The 22385-nt window shown below is 40.4% G+C and overlaps 1 protein-coding gene across 1 annotated transcript in view; it reads right to left on the bottom strand.

Annotated features, from left to right (window-relative positions):
- The window catches only part of RAP1A (RAP1A, member of RAS oncogene family), a 165286-nt gene extending 148609 nt beyond the window's left edge, over window positions 1-16677 (bottom strand). Inside the window, exon 1 of the mRNA XM_025912430.2 lies at window positions 16583-16677. Coding sequence (XP_025768215.2) covers window positions 16583-16662 — 80 coding nt within the window. The 5' untranslated portion in view covers window positions 16663-16677. The remainder of the gene's footprint in view (window positions 1-16582) is intronic.
- Between the last annotated feature and the right edge of the window lie 5708 nt (window positions 16678-22385).

Genomic DNA, 22385 nt, shown 5'->3' with positions numbered 1-22385 from the left:
ACCAGTCAGGATTGTGTTGGGGGTGCTCATAGACGATTTCAGATCCCCTATATGGACCTTGAGCTAAGAATAAGAATGGAAAGCTCTGAGCTCATATTTCCTTCTCTAAGTTCTCCAACGTACTTAGAAGCAACCAATCACTCCCAGCATAGTCAGCGTTGTCACTAAAATATCTTATGGCAGCAAACGCTTGTTCACTCAAACCTTTACCTTTTATGGCAGAGGTTGGCCAACTAAGCCTCCTGGACCAAATCTGGCTTGCTGTCTGTTTTTGTAAATAAAGTTTGATCAGAACACAGCCACACCCATTCATATACTTACTGTCTGATGGCTGCTTTTGAGCTACAGCCAGAGTTGAGTAGCTGTGGCTCACAAAGCCTAAAGTATTTACTATCTGTCCCTTTTCAGAAAAAGTTGGCCAACCCCTTTTCTATAGTCATTTGATTAAAGGTGGCACGGTATGACAATTTGTGTATCTGTTTGCCACTGCACGCTACATGGTACCAGTGTCCTCTTTACCACTGGAAACAGGGCAATTATGAACATATTTAAATCCAACAAAATCAGAGAATGAATTCCAGACACCCCAAAACCTATTCGGAGACCCCTAGACCCCTGTAATCGTGTCCAGCACCAAATTGTCTAATGTTGGAGTTCGATCAGAGAAGCAAAACCACTCGAAATTGGACCTCTCACCATTGTGAGATGCGGTTAAATGGTCTCTGGGAGATCGTTCTCTGTGTCAAGTTTGCAGGGTGGGCAGTCAGGAGAAGAAGGAGGATGTAAAGTGGGGAAGAAGAGCAGGGACGGGCTGGAGCCCAGAGCCTCCAGCTGAAGGCCCGTGAAGATGGACTGGAACTGTATCACTTTCTCATCACTTCTAGCTTCTATGGGAGGAGCTGGCATACTTTGCTGTGGAGCTAAATACTCCCCTGGCTCAGGAGTCAGAAAAGCGGGAGGAAGATGCCGGAGGAGGCAGAGCAGTTGCAGGACCGGCTCTGGCCCCACGCCCAGGAGCTGAGCCCACAGATAATGACAACACTCGTGAGTTCCATCAATGCCTCCTGCTTCTGTACCAACCTTACATGCGTGAAACCATGGCTGCTGCTTCCCCTCTACTTCCCAAAGCTCACGTGAAATGTCTCTTTGGCCCACCCTTGCCAGAAACATACAAAGAAGAGAGTTCTGGGAAATAGTCATCGTAACCAAGCCAACAGACTACAAATCACCACAATCACCTTCCCAACTATTACATTTTTAATTGAATTATTTAAAAAAAATTTTTTAACGTTTATTTATTTTTGAGACAGAGAGAGAGACACAGCATGAACGGGGGAGGGGCAGAGAGAGAGGGAGACACAGAATCGGAAACAGGCTCCAGGCTCTGAGCCATCAGCCCAGAGCCCGACGCGGGGCTCGAACTCACGGACCGCGAGATCGTGACCTGAGCTGAAGTCGGACGCTTAACTGACTGAGCCACCCAGGCGCCCCTTTAATTGAATTATTTTAAATTGTAATTAAATTACTTAAAATTTCTGAGTAAATTCTACTTTCTGTCTCTCCACGTACCTCTAGTGGTTACCTAGTCTCAAGTAACGGTGCACTATTCACTAAACTTCTATTTTTGTAAATAATTTATTTATCTTTTAATTTACATCCAAGTTAGTTAGCATATAGTGCAACAATGACTTCAGGAGCAGATTCCTTAATGCCCTTACCCATTTAGCCCACTCCCCCCTCCCAAAACCCCTCCAGCAACCCTCAGTTTGTTCTCTATATTTAACAGTATGTTATGTCTTGTCCCCCTCCCTGTTTTTATATTATTTTTGCTTCCCTTCCCTTATTTTCATCTGTTTGGTATCTTAAAATCCTCATATGAGTGAAGTCATATGATTTTTGTCTTTCTGTGACTAATTTCACTTAGCATAATATCCTCCAGTTTCATCCACGTAGTTGCAAATGGCAAATTTCGTTCTTTTTGATTGCTGAGTAATACTCCATTGTATATATATATACCACATCTTCTTTATCCATTCATCCATAGATGGACATTTGGGCTCGTTCCATACTTGGCTAATGTTGGTAGTGCTGCTATAAACATGGGGGTGCATGTGCCCCTTAGAAACAGCACAACTGTACCCCTTGGATAAATACCCAGTAGTACAATTGCTGGGCCATAGGGTAGTTCTATTTTTATTATTTTTTTTATTAAAAAAATTTTTTTAACGTTTATTTATTATTGAGAGACAGAGCACAAGCGGGGAAGGTGCAGAGAGAGAGGGAGACACAGAATCCGAAGCAGGCTCCAGGCTCTGAGCTGTCAGCACAGAGGCCAACGTGGGGCTCGACCTCACAAACTGCAAGATCATGACCTGAGCCGAAGTCAGACACTTGACCGACTGAGCCACCCAGGTCCCCCGGTAGTTCTATTTGTAACTTTTCGAGGAAACTCCATACTGTTTCCCAGAGTGGCTGCACCAGTTTGCACTTAAAGTTCTATTTTTTTTTTAGTTTATTTATTTATTTTGAGAGAGAAAGCATGAGTGGGGGAGGGGGAGAGGGAGAGGGAGAGAGAGGGAGAATCCCAAGCTGTTAGCACAGAGCCCGACGCGGGGCTCAAACTCACGAACAGCGAGATCATGACCTGAGCTGAAGTCCGGCACTTAACTGACTGAGCTACCTAGGTGCCTCTCACTGAACTTCTAAACTTCTGAAGCTAGGTATCTCAATTCATCTCTCTTCATCCTCACCATTCGTCACGCACCAAATCATGCTCGTTTTAGGTCCTAAATGTATTTCTAATATGTATGTTCTTTAGCGGTGAACTAGCATTTCCCTAGTCCAGACTTTCCTTATCTTCTGGCTTTCTGCTGTCACTGTCTAACCAATCTGCCTGCCTTTCATTTAGTCCTGCTGAAATCCATCCTTCTTTGCTGCCTCACGCACAAATTGAATCACATCCTGTATTCTCCCATTTACTACTCCAGAGTGTTATAATTGGTAGGAACAGGGGGATGTTGTGTATCGTCATGAGTAACTTTCTAGCTTTTCTGTGTTCGTAGGTGGGTTTTTTTGGTGGTAAAATTTAAATAACATAAAACATAGCATTTGAACCATTTTTAAGCCTACAGGTCGGTAGCATGGAGTATACTTACGTTGTCGTGAAACTGTTACCACCATCCGTCTCCAGAATTTTTTTCACCTTTCCACACTGAAAGTCTGTACCTGTAAAATACTAACGCTTCCTCCTTCCTCCCCCCAGCTCCCGGCAGCCTTCATTCTACTTTCTATCAATGAATTTGACTATTGACTCTTCTCCTCGTACTTCATGTAAGTGCAATCATACACTATTTGTTTTTTTTATGACTGGCTTACTTCACTCAGCATAATATCCTCAAGCTTCATCCACGGTGTCGTGCATATCAACATTCCCTTCCTTTCAGGGACCAAATAATATTCTGTTGTGTGCACACACCACAATTTGCTTATTCATTTTTCTGTCAGTGGACATTTGTATTGGTTCCATCATTTGGCTACTGTGGGTAATGCCGCCATGAACATGGGTGCATGAACGTCTCTGAGTTTCTGATTTCAGTTCTTTGGGGGGTATACCCAAAAGTGGTGTTTCTGGATTTTAGAGTAATTCTATTTTTAAGTTTTCGAGGAACTGCCATGCTGTTTCCCACATTTCCACCAGCAGCGGACTTCCTAACTTCTCCACACCCTCACTACCCTTGTTCTTTTCTGGTTTCTTCATTTGTCTGCCTTTTTCTGTTGGTTTTAATAATAGCCATCCTAAGGGATGTGAACTGGTATCTAATTGTGGTTTTGATTTGCATTTCTCTCATGGTTAGCGACATTGAGCTTCTTTTCACGTGCTTGTTGGCCATCTATTTATCTGCTTTGGAGAAATGACTATTCAACTCAGTTTGCCCATTTTTAATCTGGTTGTTTTTGTTGTTGTTGTTGGGATGTAGGAGACTATATATAGGTATATGTGTGTGTGTATATATATATGTACATATGAACATATATGTATATACATAATTTATTAACCTCTTATCAGATATGTGATTTGCAATTGTTTTCTCCAGTTCCATGGTTGCCTTTTTACTCTATTGGTAGTGTCTTCTGATGCACAAAAGTTGAAAATTTTTTTAAAGTTTTAAATTTTGATATACTCCAATTTACCTATTTTTTTCTCTTGTTGCGTTCACTTTTGATATCGTATCCAAGAAACCACTGCCACATCCAATGTCATGAAGCTCTTCCCTGTGTTTTCTTCTAAGAGTTTTATAGTTTTAGCTTTTATGTGTAGCTCTTTGATCAATTTAGGGTTCATTTTGTGTATAGTATAAGGTAGGGATAACTTTATTCCTTTATATGTGAATATCCAGTTTTCCCAACACCGTTTGTTGAAAAGACTGTCCTTTCCTCACTGAATGGTCTTCAAACCCTTGTTAAAAATCATTTGACCAGGGGCACCTGGATGGCTCATTCGCTTAAGTGACCGACTCTTGATTTCGGCTCAGTTCATGATCTCACACTTTTGCGAGATGAAGACCATTACGGGGCTCCTGTGTGGAGTCTGCTTGTGATTCCCTCCTTCCCTCTCTCTCTGCCCCTCCCTTGCTCTCTCTCTCTCACAATAAGTAAACATTTAAAAAGTCATTTGACCATATTATGTGGTTTATTTCTGGACAGTCTGTTTTATCCTATCTATCTATATATTTGTCTTTATGTCAATATCACATTGTTTCTATTACTGTAACTGTGTAATAGCTTTTGAAATCAGGAAATGTGATGCCTCCAGCATTTTTTTTCTCTTTTTTAAATTTTCAACATTGTTTTGGCTATTTGGGATTGTAGTTCCTAGGGTTTTTTTTTTTAAGAAAATGAATATTAATTTCATTATAATAAAACACGAAAAGACAAATTTAATAAAATATCATCTACCCAAACAACTCCCTACATAAACAAAGCAAAACTCGTCAATGGTTCCTCACTTTGTGTTGAATAAAGTCCAAACTCCTTAGCAGGCCATTCAAGGTTCTCCACATCCTATTTTCTATAGATTTACCCTCCCTTGTCTCACCCTGTCCCCACCTTCCACCTTGTACTTCTTTAATAATTTCTGAACTAATGTCTAATTGCTTGTGCTTCTTATCACAGCCCATCTCCATGTACCTTTGCTTATACTGTTCCATCTGCCAAGAACATCCTTCCTACTTTTTGGAAGTGAGTCCCTGTTATTCTTCCTGGAGGAATTAGGTTATATGCTATCTTCTTCAAGAAGCTTTTCCCAAACCCCCATGTTGGGCTATGACCCTCTCTTCTAAGTTCTGATGGTCCCCAGTCTCTGTTGTTTGGTTAAGACATTTTATCATACAGCACTTGTTTCTAAGCTTTTTAGGATCAGTGGCTAAACACAATTTTTAACACCTAGATTACATTTGTTAAAATTAACAGAACCAAAAGGAATTATGGCGAATGTCTGTCACTAAGGGCAGGATATCACTGCCATTGGCAAAGGGAGGCCCAAGTGGGACAGATTTTCTCACATTCGTCCTGAGGATCAGGCTCATTGGGGTGTAGAATATATGAAATTTTGTGGGGGAATAGAAGTATCAGATGACTTTCATATCATAGATTGGGAAACTTCTGTTGCCCAATCACTGTGAAGGGCATCTATTTGAAAAAGCATGTAAAGTTCACGTCATTCCAAAGGCTACTAGGCAAAAATCCAATTCCTCTGTGGTGTAGTTGTCCTTTCCTGGAGGAATGCCAGAGGTCCTGGGAACCTTTTTATTCTTCAGTGCATTTAGATGGAAACATGTTTTCCTCAAACTTACTTCTTTAATTCTTGACAATGTTTCTCCAAATGCATTCCAATGACTGAAGAAATTGCAATTATTTTGTAAACAATACGGTTCTAAACCCAAAGGAGATTCTGTGTGCTTGGTTTCTGGGACTTCAAAGAACAAATGCATTTACGGCAAAAATACGTAGTAGTTGGTGCCCACTACGCAGGGCCAGATGCTGAGAGCAGGCCGATTCAGCAGCCACAAGAGACACGCACTCATCAGGAACTTCCTGCTCACGCCTTAGAACCATTAGTCATACACAGACATGGTGTGTCCAAGCAATGAACTTGTTAATGGAAAGACCACAATATGTGTAGACATGTGAAGGGTGTGGGTGATGAACTTCCCAATTCCAGTCTTTCTACTGTATTTGGTTGAGAGCAAGGAGTCGCTGGGGCACCAGGTAGTTTTCTGCACAGTATCTTGTCCATAATACGTACTTGATAAATGTTTGATACAACACCTAATTCCAGAAGAACAAATTGTGTTTTTCGGTGAGCTTTCTGTAGTTTTCTGCATATCACAGGAAGGGTATTTTTAATGGCTGGTATCATCCGTGACATCATCCTGATGTGCTCAGTTTTGTAATGCAACCATTCTTTTAAAATTGTGTAAATGCCGTATGAGCTTACAAACATCAAAGAAGTGATCTTTAATTTTAAACGCTTAGGTATTTAAGGAGAGGACGAATAAGAGGCCCCATTGTTGTAGTAAGGGCGTGGAGCTAGGGGAATCCCCTTGAATAGTGAATAGTAATTAAAATGGTCCAGCAAAAAAAGACCACATCTATTTTGGGGCACCTGGCTGGCTCAGTGGTAGAGTATGCGACTCTTGATCTTGGGGTCATGAGCTCGAGCCTCACCCTGGGCGTAGAGTTAAAAAAAAAGTCACATCTGTTTTAATCTTGGTTCCCATGGACCCTATGTGTCTAATGTTGCTAATTATATTGTTTTAATTTTCCTTAAAGTTTCTTCATTCCAGATTAGGTATGTCTCCCTTAGTCTCGGTAAACTAGGATCGTTTCCCTTAGAAACATAATATTTTTATTCCTCAGCATTTACAAATGAGTTCAAACTACCTTCTTTCTAATTCTTTAAAAATCATGTGTCAGGAGCGCCTGGGTGGCTGTCGGTTGAGCGTCCGACTTCAGCTCAAGTCATGATCTCACAGTCCGTGAGTTCAAGCCCCGCGTTGGGCTCTGTGCTGACAGCTCGGAGCCTGGAGCCTGCTTCAGATTCTGTGTCTCCCCTCTCTCTCTGCCCCTCCCCTGCTCGTGCACTGTCTCTCTCTGTCTCAAAAATAAATAAAAACATTTTTTAAAAATCACGTGTCAGAAAGGGAAGATTCCTCTTAAAGGAGAACTCTCTGGCATCCGAGGACAGCTTATGCCAGGGACAATTTTCAAAGTAGTATTTAGACTTTAAGCCTCTTTGGTCTCAGTTACCCAAATAGGGAAGTTTCCTCCTTTAAACAACAATGCTGCTATGAATTTGTTTTTTCTGTCATGATAGCCGTTTACATCCCTGCCTCCATGACTGGATGATGAGTACTGATGTCAGATTACCTTCAGGTGCTCAGCAAGCCTTCGCTGTGCACCTGCAGGGAGCTCAGCGCTGTGCTAGGAGCTATTCATTCATTCCGCGCAGGACATTTACTGAGCACCTACCCTCTGCTGGACATCGGAATACAAAATAGAAGGGATCGTTCCTGGGTTCGAATTGCTCAGAGCCCAGGCGAGGAGAGAGCTAATGAACACGAAAGCATACAGCAATCCAAGCAGTCCTATGCCAGAGGTAAGTGCCCAGGGTAACCCAAGAGGAAACGATTACTGTAGTGTTGAGGAAGAAGAACTCTATGATGATACTTGACCCCAGGCCCTGAAGAATGAGTGAAATTTTACCAAAGAAGACTTAGGTGAGAAGAGTGAGGAAACGAGTTTGGGTGGATAGGGTGGTTGTAGGAAAACTTGAAAACCAGGGGGGAGGAATTTGGACCTGAATTAGTGGGTAATAGGAAGAAATCAACCATAGGCAGAGGAGCAGAAGGACGGCATGAGCGGTGAGTTGTTCAAGGAACATTCCTCAGGCATGACATGCCGGAGACAAGAGAGGCTGGCTTGGAGGCACCCAAGTAGTTCTTGAAGATGCCAGTTACTTGGATGGTGATAAAGCCTAGGGCTGAGGTAGTGGCAGATAGAATGAAGACGAAAGGAAGGTGTCCCAGTGGAAAGGGACATGGTGGGAGACAAATGAATGTCTGTTGAGAGACTGATGGAATATTTAAATGGGTAACTGACAGCACTGGATGTATAGAATAGGAGTGAACATAAAAGATGGCTAGGACTCTGAGGATTTGAACCAAGGTGACAAAAAGAACAGTTTATCATTTCATTGACAGGGATGAGGAGTCTGAGAGATGAAGTGCATTCAAAGAAAAAGAAATTAACTAGTCATTATAAATGCCTGAAGGGTAGAGCTTTGCTTCCCTCTCCTGAGCACAGCACTTAGTATACAGCAATTTATCAGCAGGGGTTAATAGGAAGTTAATAATGGAGGTAAATAGGGGAAACAAGGGCATGGCTCTCAGCCTCTCTGGGGTCCTTAAGATGGCTTGTGCTGGGGATAATTCTCAAAGTGCTGCTTGGGCCCTTAGCCTCTCTGTCCTTGGTTTCCTCATCTGAAAAATGGAGGAGTTGATTGGTGGCTAGCTAACATCCTTCCAGTGCTAATAATCAGTGACTCTGTTCTTTTGGCTGATATTGGTGTTGTTTCTGCTACAGAACAACTTAGAAAAGGAGCCTCAACTTCTCAGGCTTATCCCTTCCCTCTGAAGTGAGCGAAGGAAACTAATGTATGAGGTAGAGAGAGAATCCAAAGGACTTCTGGGCTGAAGGGTTATTTCTCGGTTTGAAGGATCCCATTGCCAAAAATGGAAGTGGTGTTTGGAGTGTTGTTTTTGCCATGTCCCCTGGACTTAAATGGAGCTAAATTCTCTTGCAAAGATGGAGAGGAGAGGAGGGGGTGCCTTGGCTGGAAGCTGGCTGCTAATCTATGCACTGGAGGTCCAAGTTCAAATATGCTTTCAGGAAAGCTTCAGTTCAGTTTTTCTCCATGCACAATGGGGCTGTTGTGCGTTCAGAAGCTGGGAGAAGGCAGCTGGATTTCTAGAGCCCAATGGCCAGCATCTTTTTGATTTCTTTCTGATTCTCTTATTTGGAGACACATCTTTTTGATTCTCTTCCTTTGGGACACATTGGTCTTGAGAATAAAATACTAGTCAGTCATTATTATGAAGGCAAGAAAACAAGAAGCACATCCTGAATGGGAGTTATCAGGCCATCATTAGCACTTGGCCTCAGTGAATCATTCAGCAATATGCAAACAATGACTTTCAGTAGAACAAGGAGCATCAAACACTTTGACCTCACCTTAATTATTTGCCCGGCCTATGCTGACCATTTTAGGTAGGTAAGTTCCTGGACTGCTGGGTTCTTTTGCTGTGTTCATTGAATTCTGTAAACTACCCCATACAGGAGTGTGTTGAATAAGTGCCCATCTGATTTCCAAAGTCCAGAAGGATTTCTGTGCCTACTGCTTACAGGATCTAATCAGGTCTAATCAGAGGGCTCTGGCCCTCTTTCTGGGAAAATTTCAAAAATGATAAATTGGTTTTTTTCTGCTAAAACTCTGTGTGATAGATTGTGTGTGTGTGTGTGTGTGTGTGATTTCTCTTTAAACAGATGAAATGTAAGGAATTGGCACAAAAGGAAGCTGAAGGTTAGAGCTAGGGGTAGGTGGATGCCTTTAGATACAATGATAATAATAGTTGATGTTTATTCAACTGGTTGACTCTGTGCCAGGCTCTGATAGAGATATCTTATGGATTTAATTCATTTAATCCTCAGAGTGAGTCTATCAAAGAGATATTATCATCTTTAGCAGCCTAAATATGGGGAAACTGAGGCACAGAAAGATGAAATCACAAAGCTGATTGGTAGTTGAGCCAGGCTCCCAAATGTGGTACGTAGAGCCACACACTAAACTAGTTTCCTGTGAGGAGGGTGTTGCCTGAAATTTCATGCCTCTTGGCTTTACATTGTGTTATGTTCTGGATACACATGTGTTGTATGTGTCGTGTTTTAGTTCTGGGTACAGTTATTGACTATTCAATGTCTTTATACTCTGCTTCCCAGTCATAAGATGAGCAGGAAGTAATAGAAGAGTAAATAGGGGTGGAGAGCAGGGGAGAAGTTGTGACATTGAGTCCATAGACTCATGCACACGATGCATACACACACACTCGCACACACGCACACAGACACACACACTCACAAGCCGACCCATTTATTTATTTTATACTCACATCCCTCATGTGCTCTCACAAGCTCCTTTCCTGCCAGGTTATACATAGTCTTTCCCTGAGGGAATCAGCCCTTTCCAGCCCAGGTCGTGGGAAGGGGCAGGAAGGAGATCACTTCCCTTCCAAGGGCCTGCCGGAAAACCATGTTTGGACAGGGCCATTTATAAGAATGGATCAATAAGAATAGTAGCTGTGAAGGCCAAACCTCTGTGGGTGAGAAGTGCAATGCCAGCTCTTAGAACATGGAAGGAAATCAGGCCCGTCCTTCGCAGCTCTGCATCGACAGAAGCAAACACAGGTTCTGACACATCCCCCACGTGTGCCCGCAACCCAGGACCCCACGATTAATACCTTGGGACACATTCTGTGATATGCTGTCATGTACTCTATAGTTTCTTGTGCCCTGGATTTAAAAGCAACCCCAGCTCTTACAACCATACAATCAAATCTTGTGTCATTACAATGAACGAGGTTAAATTAATATCAAAAGATACCCATGGGATGTTTATTAGGTGAAATACTCTTGCAGCGCTGTATGCATGGTATGATCCCACTTATGTAACAAAGATTAAAATACAGGCATAATAACAATCATAAAAATGCACAATAATAATATCCATATAGTGTTTATTAGACACCAGTCATTATTCTAAGTGCTTTACCTTTATTAACTTACTAGTCTTCAAAACAATCCTATAAAATGGATACTAATATCTCAACTTTATATGAAGAACTCAAAGAAGGAGAAGTTAGGTAACTTGCTCAAGATCACCGAACTAAATGGCAAAGTCAGAATTCAAACCTAGGCAGTCTAACTCCAGAATATCTATTATTAACCAGTATGCTGTACTATAGGCATGTAGGCATGGAACAATTCTAGACAAACACACAGCAAATGCTAACAAAGTTTAGCTAAGAGTTGTGGAAACGGTGGGTAGGATAAGAGACAGGACAAGAGCACTTATTTTTATAATACACACCTTTGTATTTTGGGGGCATTATTCTTAAACTATCTTACTATTTGTTTAGTTTTAAGAATCCTTTAATGGCTGCAGACAACCATTAAGTCTGTGGTAGACCAGTCAAGAGAAAAGATCAAAGAGATTCTTTTCTAGGAAGAGAGAATTGAGACCTGGGTTGGCTACAAGTAGAAAGAAAAGAGCAGGATTTGACTAAAAGAGAGTAGGGAGAGTGGGGTGCCTGGGTGGCTCAGTTGGTTGAGCATCCAACTCTTGATTTTGGCTCAGGTCATGATCTCCCAGTTCATGGGATCAAGCCCCATGTCAGGCTCTGTGCTAAGAGCATAGGGTCTGCTTGGGATTCTCTCTCTACCTCTCTTTCTGCCCCTCCCCTGCTCATGCATGGTCACACACACTCTCTCTCTCAAAATAAATAAATAAACTTAAAATGAAAGAAGAGGGAGATATGAGGTACTTGGAGTAGAAATGGAAACTATGATGGTGCCTGCTCGGGTTGGGGGTGGGGAGAAAGGAGAGGTAGTGTTTAATGGGTACAGTTTCAGTTTTATGGGACAAAAAGAGAGGTGTAGGGCTGGATGGTAGTGGTTGGACAACATGAATGCATCTGAAAGCACTGAACTGTGCACTTAAAAATTGGTTAAAATGGTAAATTATATATATTTATTTATACACATTTATTTATTTATTTATTTATTTATTCGAGAGAGAGAGAGAGAGAGAGAGATACAGAGCATGAGAGGGGGAGGAGCAGAGAGAGAGAGACAGACAGACAGAATCTGAAGCCGGCTCCAGGCTCTGAGCTGTCAGCACAGAGCCTGATGCGGGGCTCGAACTCATGAACTGTTGATCATGACCTGAGCCAAAGTCAGAAGCTTAACTGACTGAGCCATCCAGGCACCCCAAAGATGGTAAATTTTATGTTAAGTGTATGTTGCTATAGTAAAAAAGAAATTGAAGAGGAAAAAAAAAGAGAGAGAGAGAATAGGGAAGAAGAGGACAGAGGAGCCAGGGGAGGCAACGAAGAAGGGAAAGGAGCTGAAATCGGTGCATAAAGTGTGCTGAGGACCTTGGATACCTAACACTGCCAACTTTAAGGACCTACACTTAAATACAAAGTCTCAGTGGGAGGAAAATTTATGTTCTCTATGTACGTATACGAAGTATTTTGCCCACCTTATAAACTAGTGTAAGTAAGTGTACATTGGTATAAGTAAGTGTCCTTTTAGGGAATGGTTAGAGGGTCCCCGGGAGAATTCCAATCATAACTCACTTTCTTGTCTCCATCCTGAGACTGGGTATTCTGGTTTGGAGGAAAGGTTGCTGTTTTAAAGCAGAAGTGGGCTCCCTGTCTCTGAAAAATGCAGATACAGATTGAGCCTTCTCTTGGAGTAGAAATGGAAACTGTGGAGCATTATGGATAAACAGGGTCTCTTTTGTGGAGCATTATGGATAAACAGGGTCACCCACAAGCACACCAGCGTGGGAAGGCAGCAACTGGGTTTAGCCATTCGGACACCTTGCTGGCTTGCTGATTGGCCTCTGTGAGGTGGCCCCATTCCAGCAGATCCCAGTAGTTCCTTTGCCAGGTCTGCTATCAGCTCACCCACCTTTGCCCTTGAGCGAGAGCCAAGGTCTCTGGAGGAAGGAGTGTGCTATTACCTTTCATTTCGGGGCCTTCCCAGCACACACTGAGGTCATGCAGCACTCAGCACTGAGTGGCTCCCAGGGTCTCTTGCATGGAACATTGTCACTGGAAAGACTGAGTCTCTGGAAAACACAGCCTTTGAAGGACTGTCAGTCAGGGCCAACAATTTGCCATCCTCACTTGGGACTTCTCTGACAATTTTGATTTTTTTGGAGTATAAATGAGATTTTCTTAGTTTCTCCTAGGCTTGGATGGACTCCACTTTAGAACACAGCATGGTTTTCATTTGGGCAAGTATGAAGAGGTACCACCTTCCTGTCTCTTTCTTGTGGTCACTGTTTCATCTGCATATAGTAAATATAGCTATATTTTCTGAGTGAATATTATGTGCCAGGAATCATACTTGCATACTTCTCACGAAAAAATGCTGCAATAGGGAATATCACCACCATTTTATAAATGGATGAATCTGATCATCAGAGAAGAGAGAATCGAGAGCTTGATCCAGGGCCACTCACTTGTGGCCGCGGTGGGATTGGAACCCAGGTCTGTGTCAACTCCAAAGCTGGTAAACGTATACATTACGTTTGTGCGTTCTACATTATGCTAGATTGCCCTTCCAAGCGCAAATAGGATCTATTTTCTATTCACGTCGCTCCCTAATAAATAGGTGGCCAGAGCTGTGGCATAAGCACAGAGCTCTACCTTGTCGGATCTAAGGTCTCAGATTCTCCTCTACCTTACTAGGTACAAAAGGCATTTGCATATGGAAACTTTGGCAGCTACATTTCCTCAGCTACTAAGCACCATGAGGTCCTAGAAGTGGGTTACTATATCCCCAAAGTTCCTCATTTATGCTGAGGGTGTAACTCTAGCGCTAAGAAGGATTTGCTCTAATTGTGTTCAGAGGCCTGCGGAAGGAGCCAAACTAATCCACTGCAAGGCCAATGGCAGTCTCTCCGAGCTCATCACTGCCCACAAGGGAGGTAGGTTACTACTGTTTCAGTGCTTTTGGCTAGGTCTCTGAGGAAGAATCATCGATTATCAGGGCCGATTGGTATCTGAGGATTGCTTCTCTGCTGATGGCATCCCCTCACGGCGAGGCCATTCTGTACAGTTTGTTAGGGCTGGCCTCAATTTCCAGTGTCTCTTGTACATGATCTTAATGATAGTCTGTGCTACTTGGATTCAAGCTCTCAATCTTTATGCAAGTTTATAACTCCTTTGTAAAAATACAACTCAGGATGGTTCTGTTAAAGAGGTGATTTTCTAAAGCTGGTTGACCTTTGCATGACCATACCCTGCAACGGATGGAATTTTATTACTCGTGAAAATGTGTCTTTGAAGGCAGTGTTTTTTATACTCACACACACACACCCCACATTAAAAAAATACATTTTAGACTTTTAATTCCAGGCAAGATGGCATAAGAAGATCCAGATTTGCTTTCCCGGCTAAAACAACTAATAAACAGTGTTTGGACACTGTCAGGCCCTGAAGACGGTACTCCCCGAAAGAGAGAAAAAGATGATGTCAGCCCCACAGTCACCCAGATTACTTCTGGAAGAGTGTCCAGGTTGCAAAGCAGAGCGGAAGGAGCGAGGCAGAGCCTGGTGATTGAGGAAATGGACACGGGAGTCTGGCGAGCTGAGGTGGCCAGAGTCTGCAGAGAGAAAGGGCTGGACACCACACAGGGTCTCCTCCTAGTTGTCAGCTGAGTGCTGGTCAGCACACACATGCAAGGAAACTATCTGCAGCTGGACAGAAGCATCGAAAGGGAGCAGAGGACAGGACCATAATAGTTCATGTTCCCCCCCTAGCCAGGGTGGAAAACTTCACAATTAATGGGATTTGGGGTAGAGATCTCATAAAGATACCACCTCGGTTATAGGACAGAATTAGCCCTGGACTAAAGGCAGCTCTGGTCTCACCAAACAATGTTTGAAGCAAGCCTGGAAAGGGTAAAACTGTTCCCAAGTAACTTAACCATGCTGCAGAACAAAACTCAAGAATATTTGCAGGAATACAACAATATCTAGCACTAGCAAGGTAAAATTCACAAGGCCCGGTGGCATCCAGTCAAAAAAATTACCTGTCATGTGAAAAGCCAGAATATGACGAAGAATGAGGTGTAAAATAACAATATAGTGAAAGCTTTATCACATTTATAGAAGTAAAATGTATGGCGATAGCACAAAGGCCAGGAAGGGGGGTGGAAATGGATGTATACTGCTTTACGGGCTTATGCTTTGTGTGAAATGGTATAATACTGGAAAGGAGACTGTATTCTACAAACTCATGGTTATAAAATAATAGTTATAGCTAATGAGTCAACAAAAGGGGATAAAATGGAATCATTACGAATATTAATATAGAAACAGAGCAAGGATGTCCCTTCCCACTCTTCTATTTCAACATTGTACTGGAAGTCCTAGCTAATGCAATAAAACAAAAGGAAATAAAAGGTATACAGATTGGGAAGGAGGAAATAGAACTGACGGTTTTCTTAAGATGCCACGATTTTCTATGTATAAAATTCCAAAGAATCAATGAAAAGCTCCTGGGATTAATTTGCTACTATAGCAAGTTTGCAGGATACAAGGTCAATATGCAAAAGTAAAATGGTTTTTTTTTGTAAAACAGCAATAAACAATTGGCATTTGAAATTAAAAGCACAATATCATTTACATTAGCATTATTATGTACATATGAAATACTTGGGTATAAATCTAATTAAATACACATGAATTTATGTGAGGAAAATGGCAAAACTCTGATGAAAGAAATCAAAGAACTAAATAAATGGAGAGATATTCCATGTCCACGTAGGAAGACTCAATATTGTCAAGACATCAGTTCTTCCTATCTAGAGCTATAGATTCAACACAATCCCAGTCAAAACCCCAATGTTATTTTATGGGTATCAACAAAATAGTTCTAAAGTTTATGTGGAGAGGCAAATGACCCAGAATAGCCAACACAGCATTGAAGGAGAATAAAGTTGGAGTATTGATGATACCTGGCTTCCAGTAAAGCTACAGTAATCAAAACACTGTGGTATTGGTGAAAGAGTAGACAGATCAATGGAAGAGCATAGAGAGCCCCAAAATAGACCCATATAGATACAGTCAACTGATCTTTAACAAAGGAGCAAAGGCAATACAATGGAAAAAAGATAGTCTTTTTGACAAATGGAGCTGGAATGATTGGACATCCCCGTGCAATAGTAAATTTAGACATAGATTGTGTGCCCTTTACAGAAATTAACTTAAAACGGACCATAGACCTCAATGTGAAACGCAAAATTATAAAACAACCAGAAGATAACATAGAAGGGAATCTAGATGACTTTGGGTATGTCGATGACTTTTTAGAACAACTGGAACATCAAAGGCACAATCCATGAAATAATAATTCATTTATTTCTGGACCTCATTAAGTTGAAATTTTTCTCTGCAAGGTCCATTGCCAAAAAAATGTGAAGATGAGCCACACAGGGAGAAAATATTTGCAAAAGGCAAATCTGATAAAGGACTATTACTCAAAATATACAAAGAACTTTTAAAATTCAGCAGTAAGAAAATGAAAAACCAGATATAACAATGGGCCAACGACTTGAATAGACACCTCACCAATGAAAATATGCAAATTTTCAAATAAGCATATGAAAAGATACCCCCCATGTTATCAGGGAAATGCAAATTAAAACAACAATGAGAGACCACTACACACACCTGGTAGAATGGCCCAAATCCAAAGCACTGACATCGCCAAATGCTGGCAAGGATGTGGAGAAACAGGAACTCTCATTCATCGCTGGTGGGAATGCAAAATGGTACAGTCACTTTGGAAGACATTTGGTAGTTCCTGACAAAACAAAACGTAATCTTACCATATGATACAGCAATCACACTCATTGGTAGTTATCTAAGTGAGTTAAAAAAAAACTTATATCTATACAAAAACCTGCACATGGAGTTTTATAGCAGCTTTTTTCATAATCGCCAAAACTTGCAAGCAACCAGGATGACTTTTAGTAGCTAAATGAATAATAAACTGTGGCACATCCAGACAATAGAATGCTACTGAGCATGAAAGATAAATGAACTATTAAGCCATGGAAAAACATGGAGGAACCTAAAATGAAAGAACCTACTAAGTGAAAGAAGCCAATCTGAAAAGGCTTCGTACTATATTGTTCCAACTATATGACATTGTGGAGAAGGCAAAACTGGAAAAAGCAAACAAACAAAAACCACTGGGTTGCCAGAAGTTGGGGGGGGGGTGGGAATAATAGGTAGAGTACAGAGGATTTTTAGGATAGTGGAACTATTTTGTGTGATACTATAGTGATAGATACATGTCTATACACATTTGTCAAAACCCATAGAATGTACAACACCAAGAGTGAACCCTAATGTAAAGTATGGACTTGAGTGATAATGATGTGTCCATATAGGTTCCTTGATTATAACAAGTGTACCACTTGGTGCAGGTTGTTGACAGTAGTGAGGCTGTGTGTATGTGGGGCAGAGGGTATGTGGAAACTTTCTGTACTTGTCACTCAGTTTTGCTGTGAATTTAAAATTGCTGTCAGAAATAAAATCCTTGGGGCGCCTGGGTGGTGCAGTCGGTTAAGCGTCCGACTTCAGCCAGGTCACGATCTCGCAGTCCGTGAGTTCGAGCCCCGCGTCAGGCTCTGGGCTGAAGGCTCGGAGCCTGGAGCCTGTTTCCGATTCTGTGTCTCCCTCTCTCTCTGCCCCTCCCCCGTTCATGATCTGTCTCTCTCTGTCCCAAAAAAAATAAATAAAAACGTTGAAAAAAAAATTAAAAAAATAAATAAAATCCTTTTTTAAAAAAAATTCTAACAGGGGCATCTGGGTGGCTCAGTCGGTTAATCATCCGACTTCAGCTCAGGTCATGATCTCACCTCTCATGAGTTCAAGCCTCGTGTCAGGCTCTGTGCTGACAGCTCAGAGCCTGGGGCCTGTTTCCAGTTCTGTGTCTCCCTCTCTCTCTGCTCCTCTCCTGCTCACACTCTGTCTCTTTCTCTCAAAAATAAATAAACCTTAAAAAATACGAAAAAAAAATTCTAACAAATACTCAGTCCAAAAGAAGGCATACAAAGAAGAAAATGGAAACCCAAAACAAATGGAACAAATACAAACCAAATAGCAAGACAGTAGATTTAAATCCAACTATATTGATAGTTAAGGCAGAGATGTCCAAATCACATAAAAACCACAAGATTCAACTATATGTTGTTTCAAAGAAATCCACTTTAAATATAAATGCCTAAATAGGATAAAAGTCACAGGATGGAAAATAATATACCATGGTAACACTAATCAAAAGAAAGCTGAAGAGGCTCTATTAATATCAAAGTTGATTTCAGAGCAAAGAATATTATTAAGGATAAAAAGAGTTATTTCATAGTGATAAAAGGATCAATTCATCAAGAGGACACATTAACCCTAATTATGTATGTATTAATAGAGTTTCAAAATAAATGAAACAAAAATTGATAGAACTGTAAGAGGAAACAGACAAATCTACAATTATATTGGAATTTAACATCTCTCACTCAATAATTATTAGAACACATAGAGAGAAGTCAGCAAGTATATTGAAAAATTGAATAACAACCATCATTTAACTGGGCCTAACTTGGTATTCATAGAACTATCCGTACAGCAACAGAAAACATATTCTTTTCAAGTACACAAAGAACATTTACCAATAAAACATGAAATAAGTCCCAATGAACTCAAAAGGATTTAAATCATACAAATGGTTTTCTAGCCACATGGAATTAAATTAGAAATAAATAATATAAAAATATTAAGAAATTTCCCAAATATTTGGAAATTAACACACTTATAAATAATCTGTTATGTCACAGAAGATATAAAAGAGCAAATTAGAAAAGTATTTTGAAATAAATAAAAATAAAAATATAACATCAAAATTTGTGGACCCAGCCAAAGCAGTGCTTAGAGGGACATTTATAGCACTAAACATTACTAGAAAAGTCAAATCAATGACTTCAGCCTCTACCTTAAGAAAGCTAGAAAGAGATAAGTAAACTAAACCCAGAGCAAGCAGAAGAAAGAAAATAATAAAGGCTACAGCAGAAATCAATGAAATAGAAAACAGAAAAATGATAGAGAAAAATCAATGAAATCAATGCTGGTTCTTTGAAAATATCAATGAAATTGACAAACTCTGTAAAAAGAGAAGATGAAATTGCTAAAGTGGAGGACATTACTGCAGCTCCTGTACAAACTGAAAGGATAATAATAAGTGGATGTTATTTATAACTTTGCGATAAATTCAACAATTTAGAAGAAACAAAAAAAATTTTTAAAGACACAAACTGTCAAAGCTAAATAAATTGAATTTCTTGTTAAAAAAAAATCCTCCCATAAAGAAAACGCTGGGGCCAGATGGCTTCGCTAGTAAATTGCATCAAACATTTAAGGATAAAATATCAATTCCACCAGAACTCTTCCAAGAAAATTGAAGAGAATACTTCCCAACTCAGTTTATAAAACCAGTATTGATTTCATATAAGTATCTTTCATGAAATAGATGCCCAAAAAAATCCTTAAAATTTTTAGTAAATTAAATCTAACAACACATAAAAAGGATAACACATATGTCCAAGTGGAATTTATTCTAGAAATAGGATGTTGGTTTACCATTCAAAACCTAACCCATAATTTGTATATTAACAGACTAAGAAAAAATAAAAACCATATTACATCAATATGTAAAATCATATGTAAACTCTGAACACTGTAAACTATAAAACATTGCTGGAGGAAATATGAAAAGGCCTACTAAAATGAAGAGATAGATCATGTTTGTGGATTGTAAGGTTCTGTGTTTTTGAGATGGCAATTCTCTCCCAAGCTTATCTATACAATACCAATCAAGCTCCCAGAGGCTTTTTTGAAGAAATTAAAAAGCTGATTTTAAAATGTATATGAAAATCCAACAGACCTAGAATAGCCAAATAAACTTTGAAAAAGAACAAAGTTGGGACTCCAACACTACTTAGATTTCAAGACTGACTATGAAACCACAGCAATCAAGACAGTGTGGCATTGGTATAAAAACAGGTAAATAGATTGATGGAACAGAATATATAGAGTCCAGAAATAGACTCACATGCATATGGTCAATTGATTTCAAGAAAGATGTCAAGGCAACTGAATGGGGAAAGGACAATCTTGTTAACCAGTGGTGCTGGAACAATTAGATACCCATATGAAAGACAATGAACTTCAACTCTTACTTCATGCCATATGCAAAAATTAACTTGAAATGGTTCATAGACTTGAATATAAGGCTAAAACTATAAAATTTCTAGGAGAAAACACAGCAAAAGCCTTAGTGGCCTTGAGCTTGGCAAAGATTTCTTAAATATGACACAAAACCCACAAACTATATAAGCAAAAATAAGTAAACTGGATATCCAAGCAAAAAAAAAAAAAAATATATATATATATGTAGTAAATCATTTTCCCTTCAAAAGGCATTATTTAAATAACGAAATGCTAAGCCACAAACTGGGAGACAATATTTGCAGAACATATATCTGACAAAAGACTTGTAACAAAATATGTAAAGAACTCTAACAACTCCTTCAGAAGATGAGTAATCCAATTAAAAATGGACAAAAGATTTTTTTTTAAGAGAGAGAATGCGAGTGGGGAAGGGCAGAGGGAAAGGGAAAGAGAGAGAATCTTAAGCAGTCTCCATGCTCAGCAAGGAGCCCAATGCGGGGCGGGGGTCGATCCCATGACCGTGTCATCATGACCTGAATGGAAATCAAGTGTCAGATGCTCAACCGACTGAGCCACCCACGTGCCCCCAAAATGGACAAAAAGTTTAACAGTAATTTCACCAAAGAAGATGTATAAATGTCAAATTAAACATGTGAAAAGATGCTCAATCTCATTGGTCACTGGGAATATGCAAATTAAAACAATGAGATACGACCACGTAACCACTGGAATCACTAAAACTAACGTAATTGACTATTCCAAGCATTGGCAAGGGTCCATTTAGAGAAACTGGAACTTGCCTTCACTACCAGTGGGAATGTAAAAAGGTGCAATCGTTTTCCAATGTGTTTTGGCCATTCCCGAAAAAGCTAAATATACACCTACCATATGATTCAGTCTTTCCATAACCAGGTGTTTACCCAAGAATACATATTGTCCACATAAAAGCTTGAATGTGAGTGTTTATGGATGGCACTTTTTTTTTTTAATTTTTTTTTTCAACGTTTATTTATTTTTGGGACAGAGAGAGACAGAGCATGAACAGGGGAGGGGCAGAGAGAGGGAGACATAGAATCGGAAACAGGCTCCAGGCTCTGAGCCATCAGCCCAGAGCCTGACGCGGGGCTCGAACTCACGGACCGCGAGATCGTGACCTGGCTGAAGTCGGACACTTAACCGACTGCGCCACCCAGGTGCCCCTGGATGGCACTTTTAAATGTAGTAGCCCCAAACTGGAAACAATCTAGATGCCCATCAATAGGTGAATGCATAAGTAATTTGTGATAGATTCACGCAGTGGAATCCTATCCAGCAATATCAATGAATGCACTATTGAGGCACACAGCTACACGGCCGAATGTTAACATAAGCAGGCTGATTGAAAGAAGCCATGTAAAAAAAGTGTGCGCATTTTTTTGTAGATACCATTTCTACACTTTTCTAGAAAGTACAGGCTATAATGGCACAGAGCAAAACCAGTAGTTAGTGGGAAGGAGTGGGGAGGAGTGGGGAAGAAGGAGAAGAAGGGATCACAAAGAGGCATGAGGAAAGTTTGGGGGGCAGTGGATATGATATCTTTTTTAAAAAATAGAATATATTTGGGGAGATTCATTAATTTTTTTTAAATTAATCTCTATGCCCGATGTGGGGCTTGAACTCATAACCCTGAGATCGAGAGTCACATGCTCTACCAACTGAGCCAGCCAGGCACCCTGGATATGTTATCTTGATTGTGGTGATGGTTTCACCCATGTATACATATGTCAAAATTTATCAGATGGTGTGCTTTAAATATGTGAAGTTTAAAAGGGTGACTGCATGGCTCAGTCGGTTAAGTGTCCAACTTCAGCTCAGGTCATGATCTCACAACCTGTGAGTTTGAGCCCCGTGTTAAGCTCTGTGCTGACTCAGAGCCTGCAGGCTGCTTCAGATTCTGTGTCTCCTTCTCTCTCTGCTCCTCCTCCGTTCACGCTCTCTCTCTCTCTCTCTCTCTCTCTCAAAAATAAGTAAACATTAAAAAAAATTTTTTTTAAATATGTGAAGTTTATTGCATGTGAATTATATACTTCAATAAGGGTGTAAAACAAAAGGAATTAATTTTAGAGTGCTACCCACCATACACTCAAACATATACCTGATGAAAAAGAATTAGTCTTGCTAATGTGCACTGTCATCTGATACACCCATTCCATTTCATTCCACTCCATTGAAAATACACTCTGATCGCGATCTACTAAGCTGATTT

Source organism: Puma concolor, chromosome C1, assembly GCF_028749965.1.
Source record: "Puma concolor isolate L17-30 chromosome C1, mPumCon1.1.hap2, whole genome shotgun sequence".
Taxonomy (NCBI): domain Eukaryota; kingdom Metazoa; phylum Chordata; class Mammalia; order Carnivora; family Felidae; genus Puma; species Puma concolor.
Note: the sequence above shows the minus strand (reverse complement) of the source record. Positions and strands in the feature narration are given on the sequence as shown.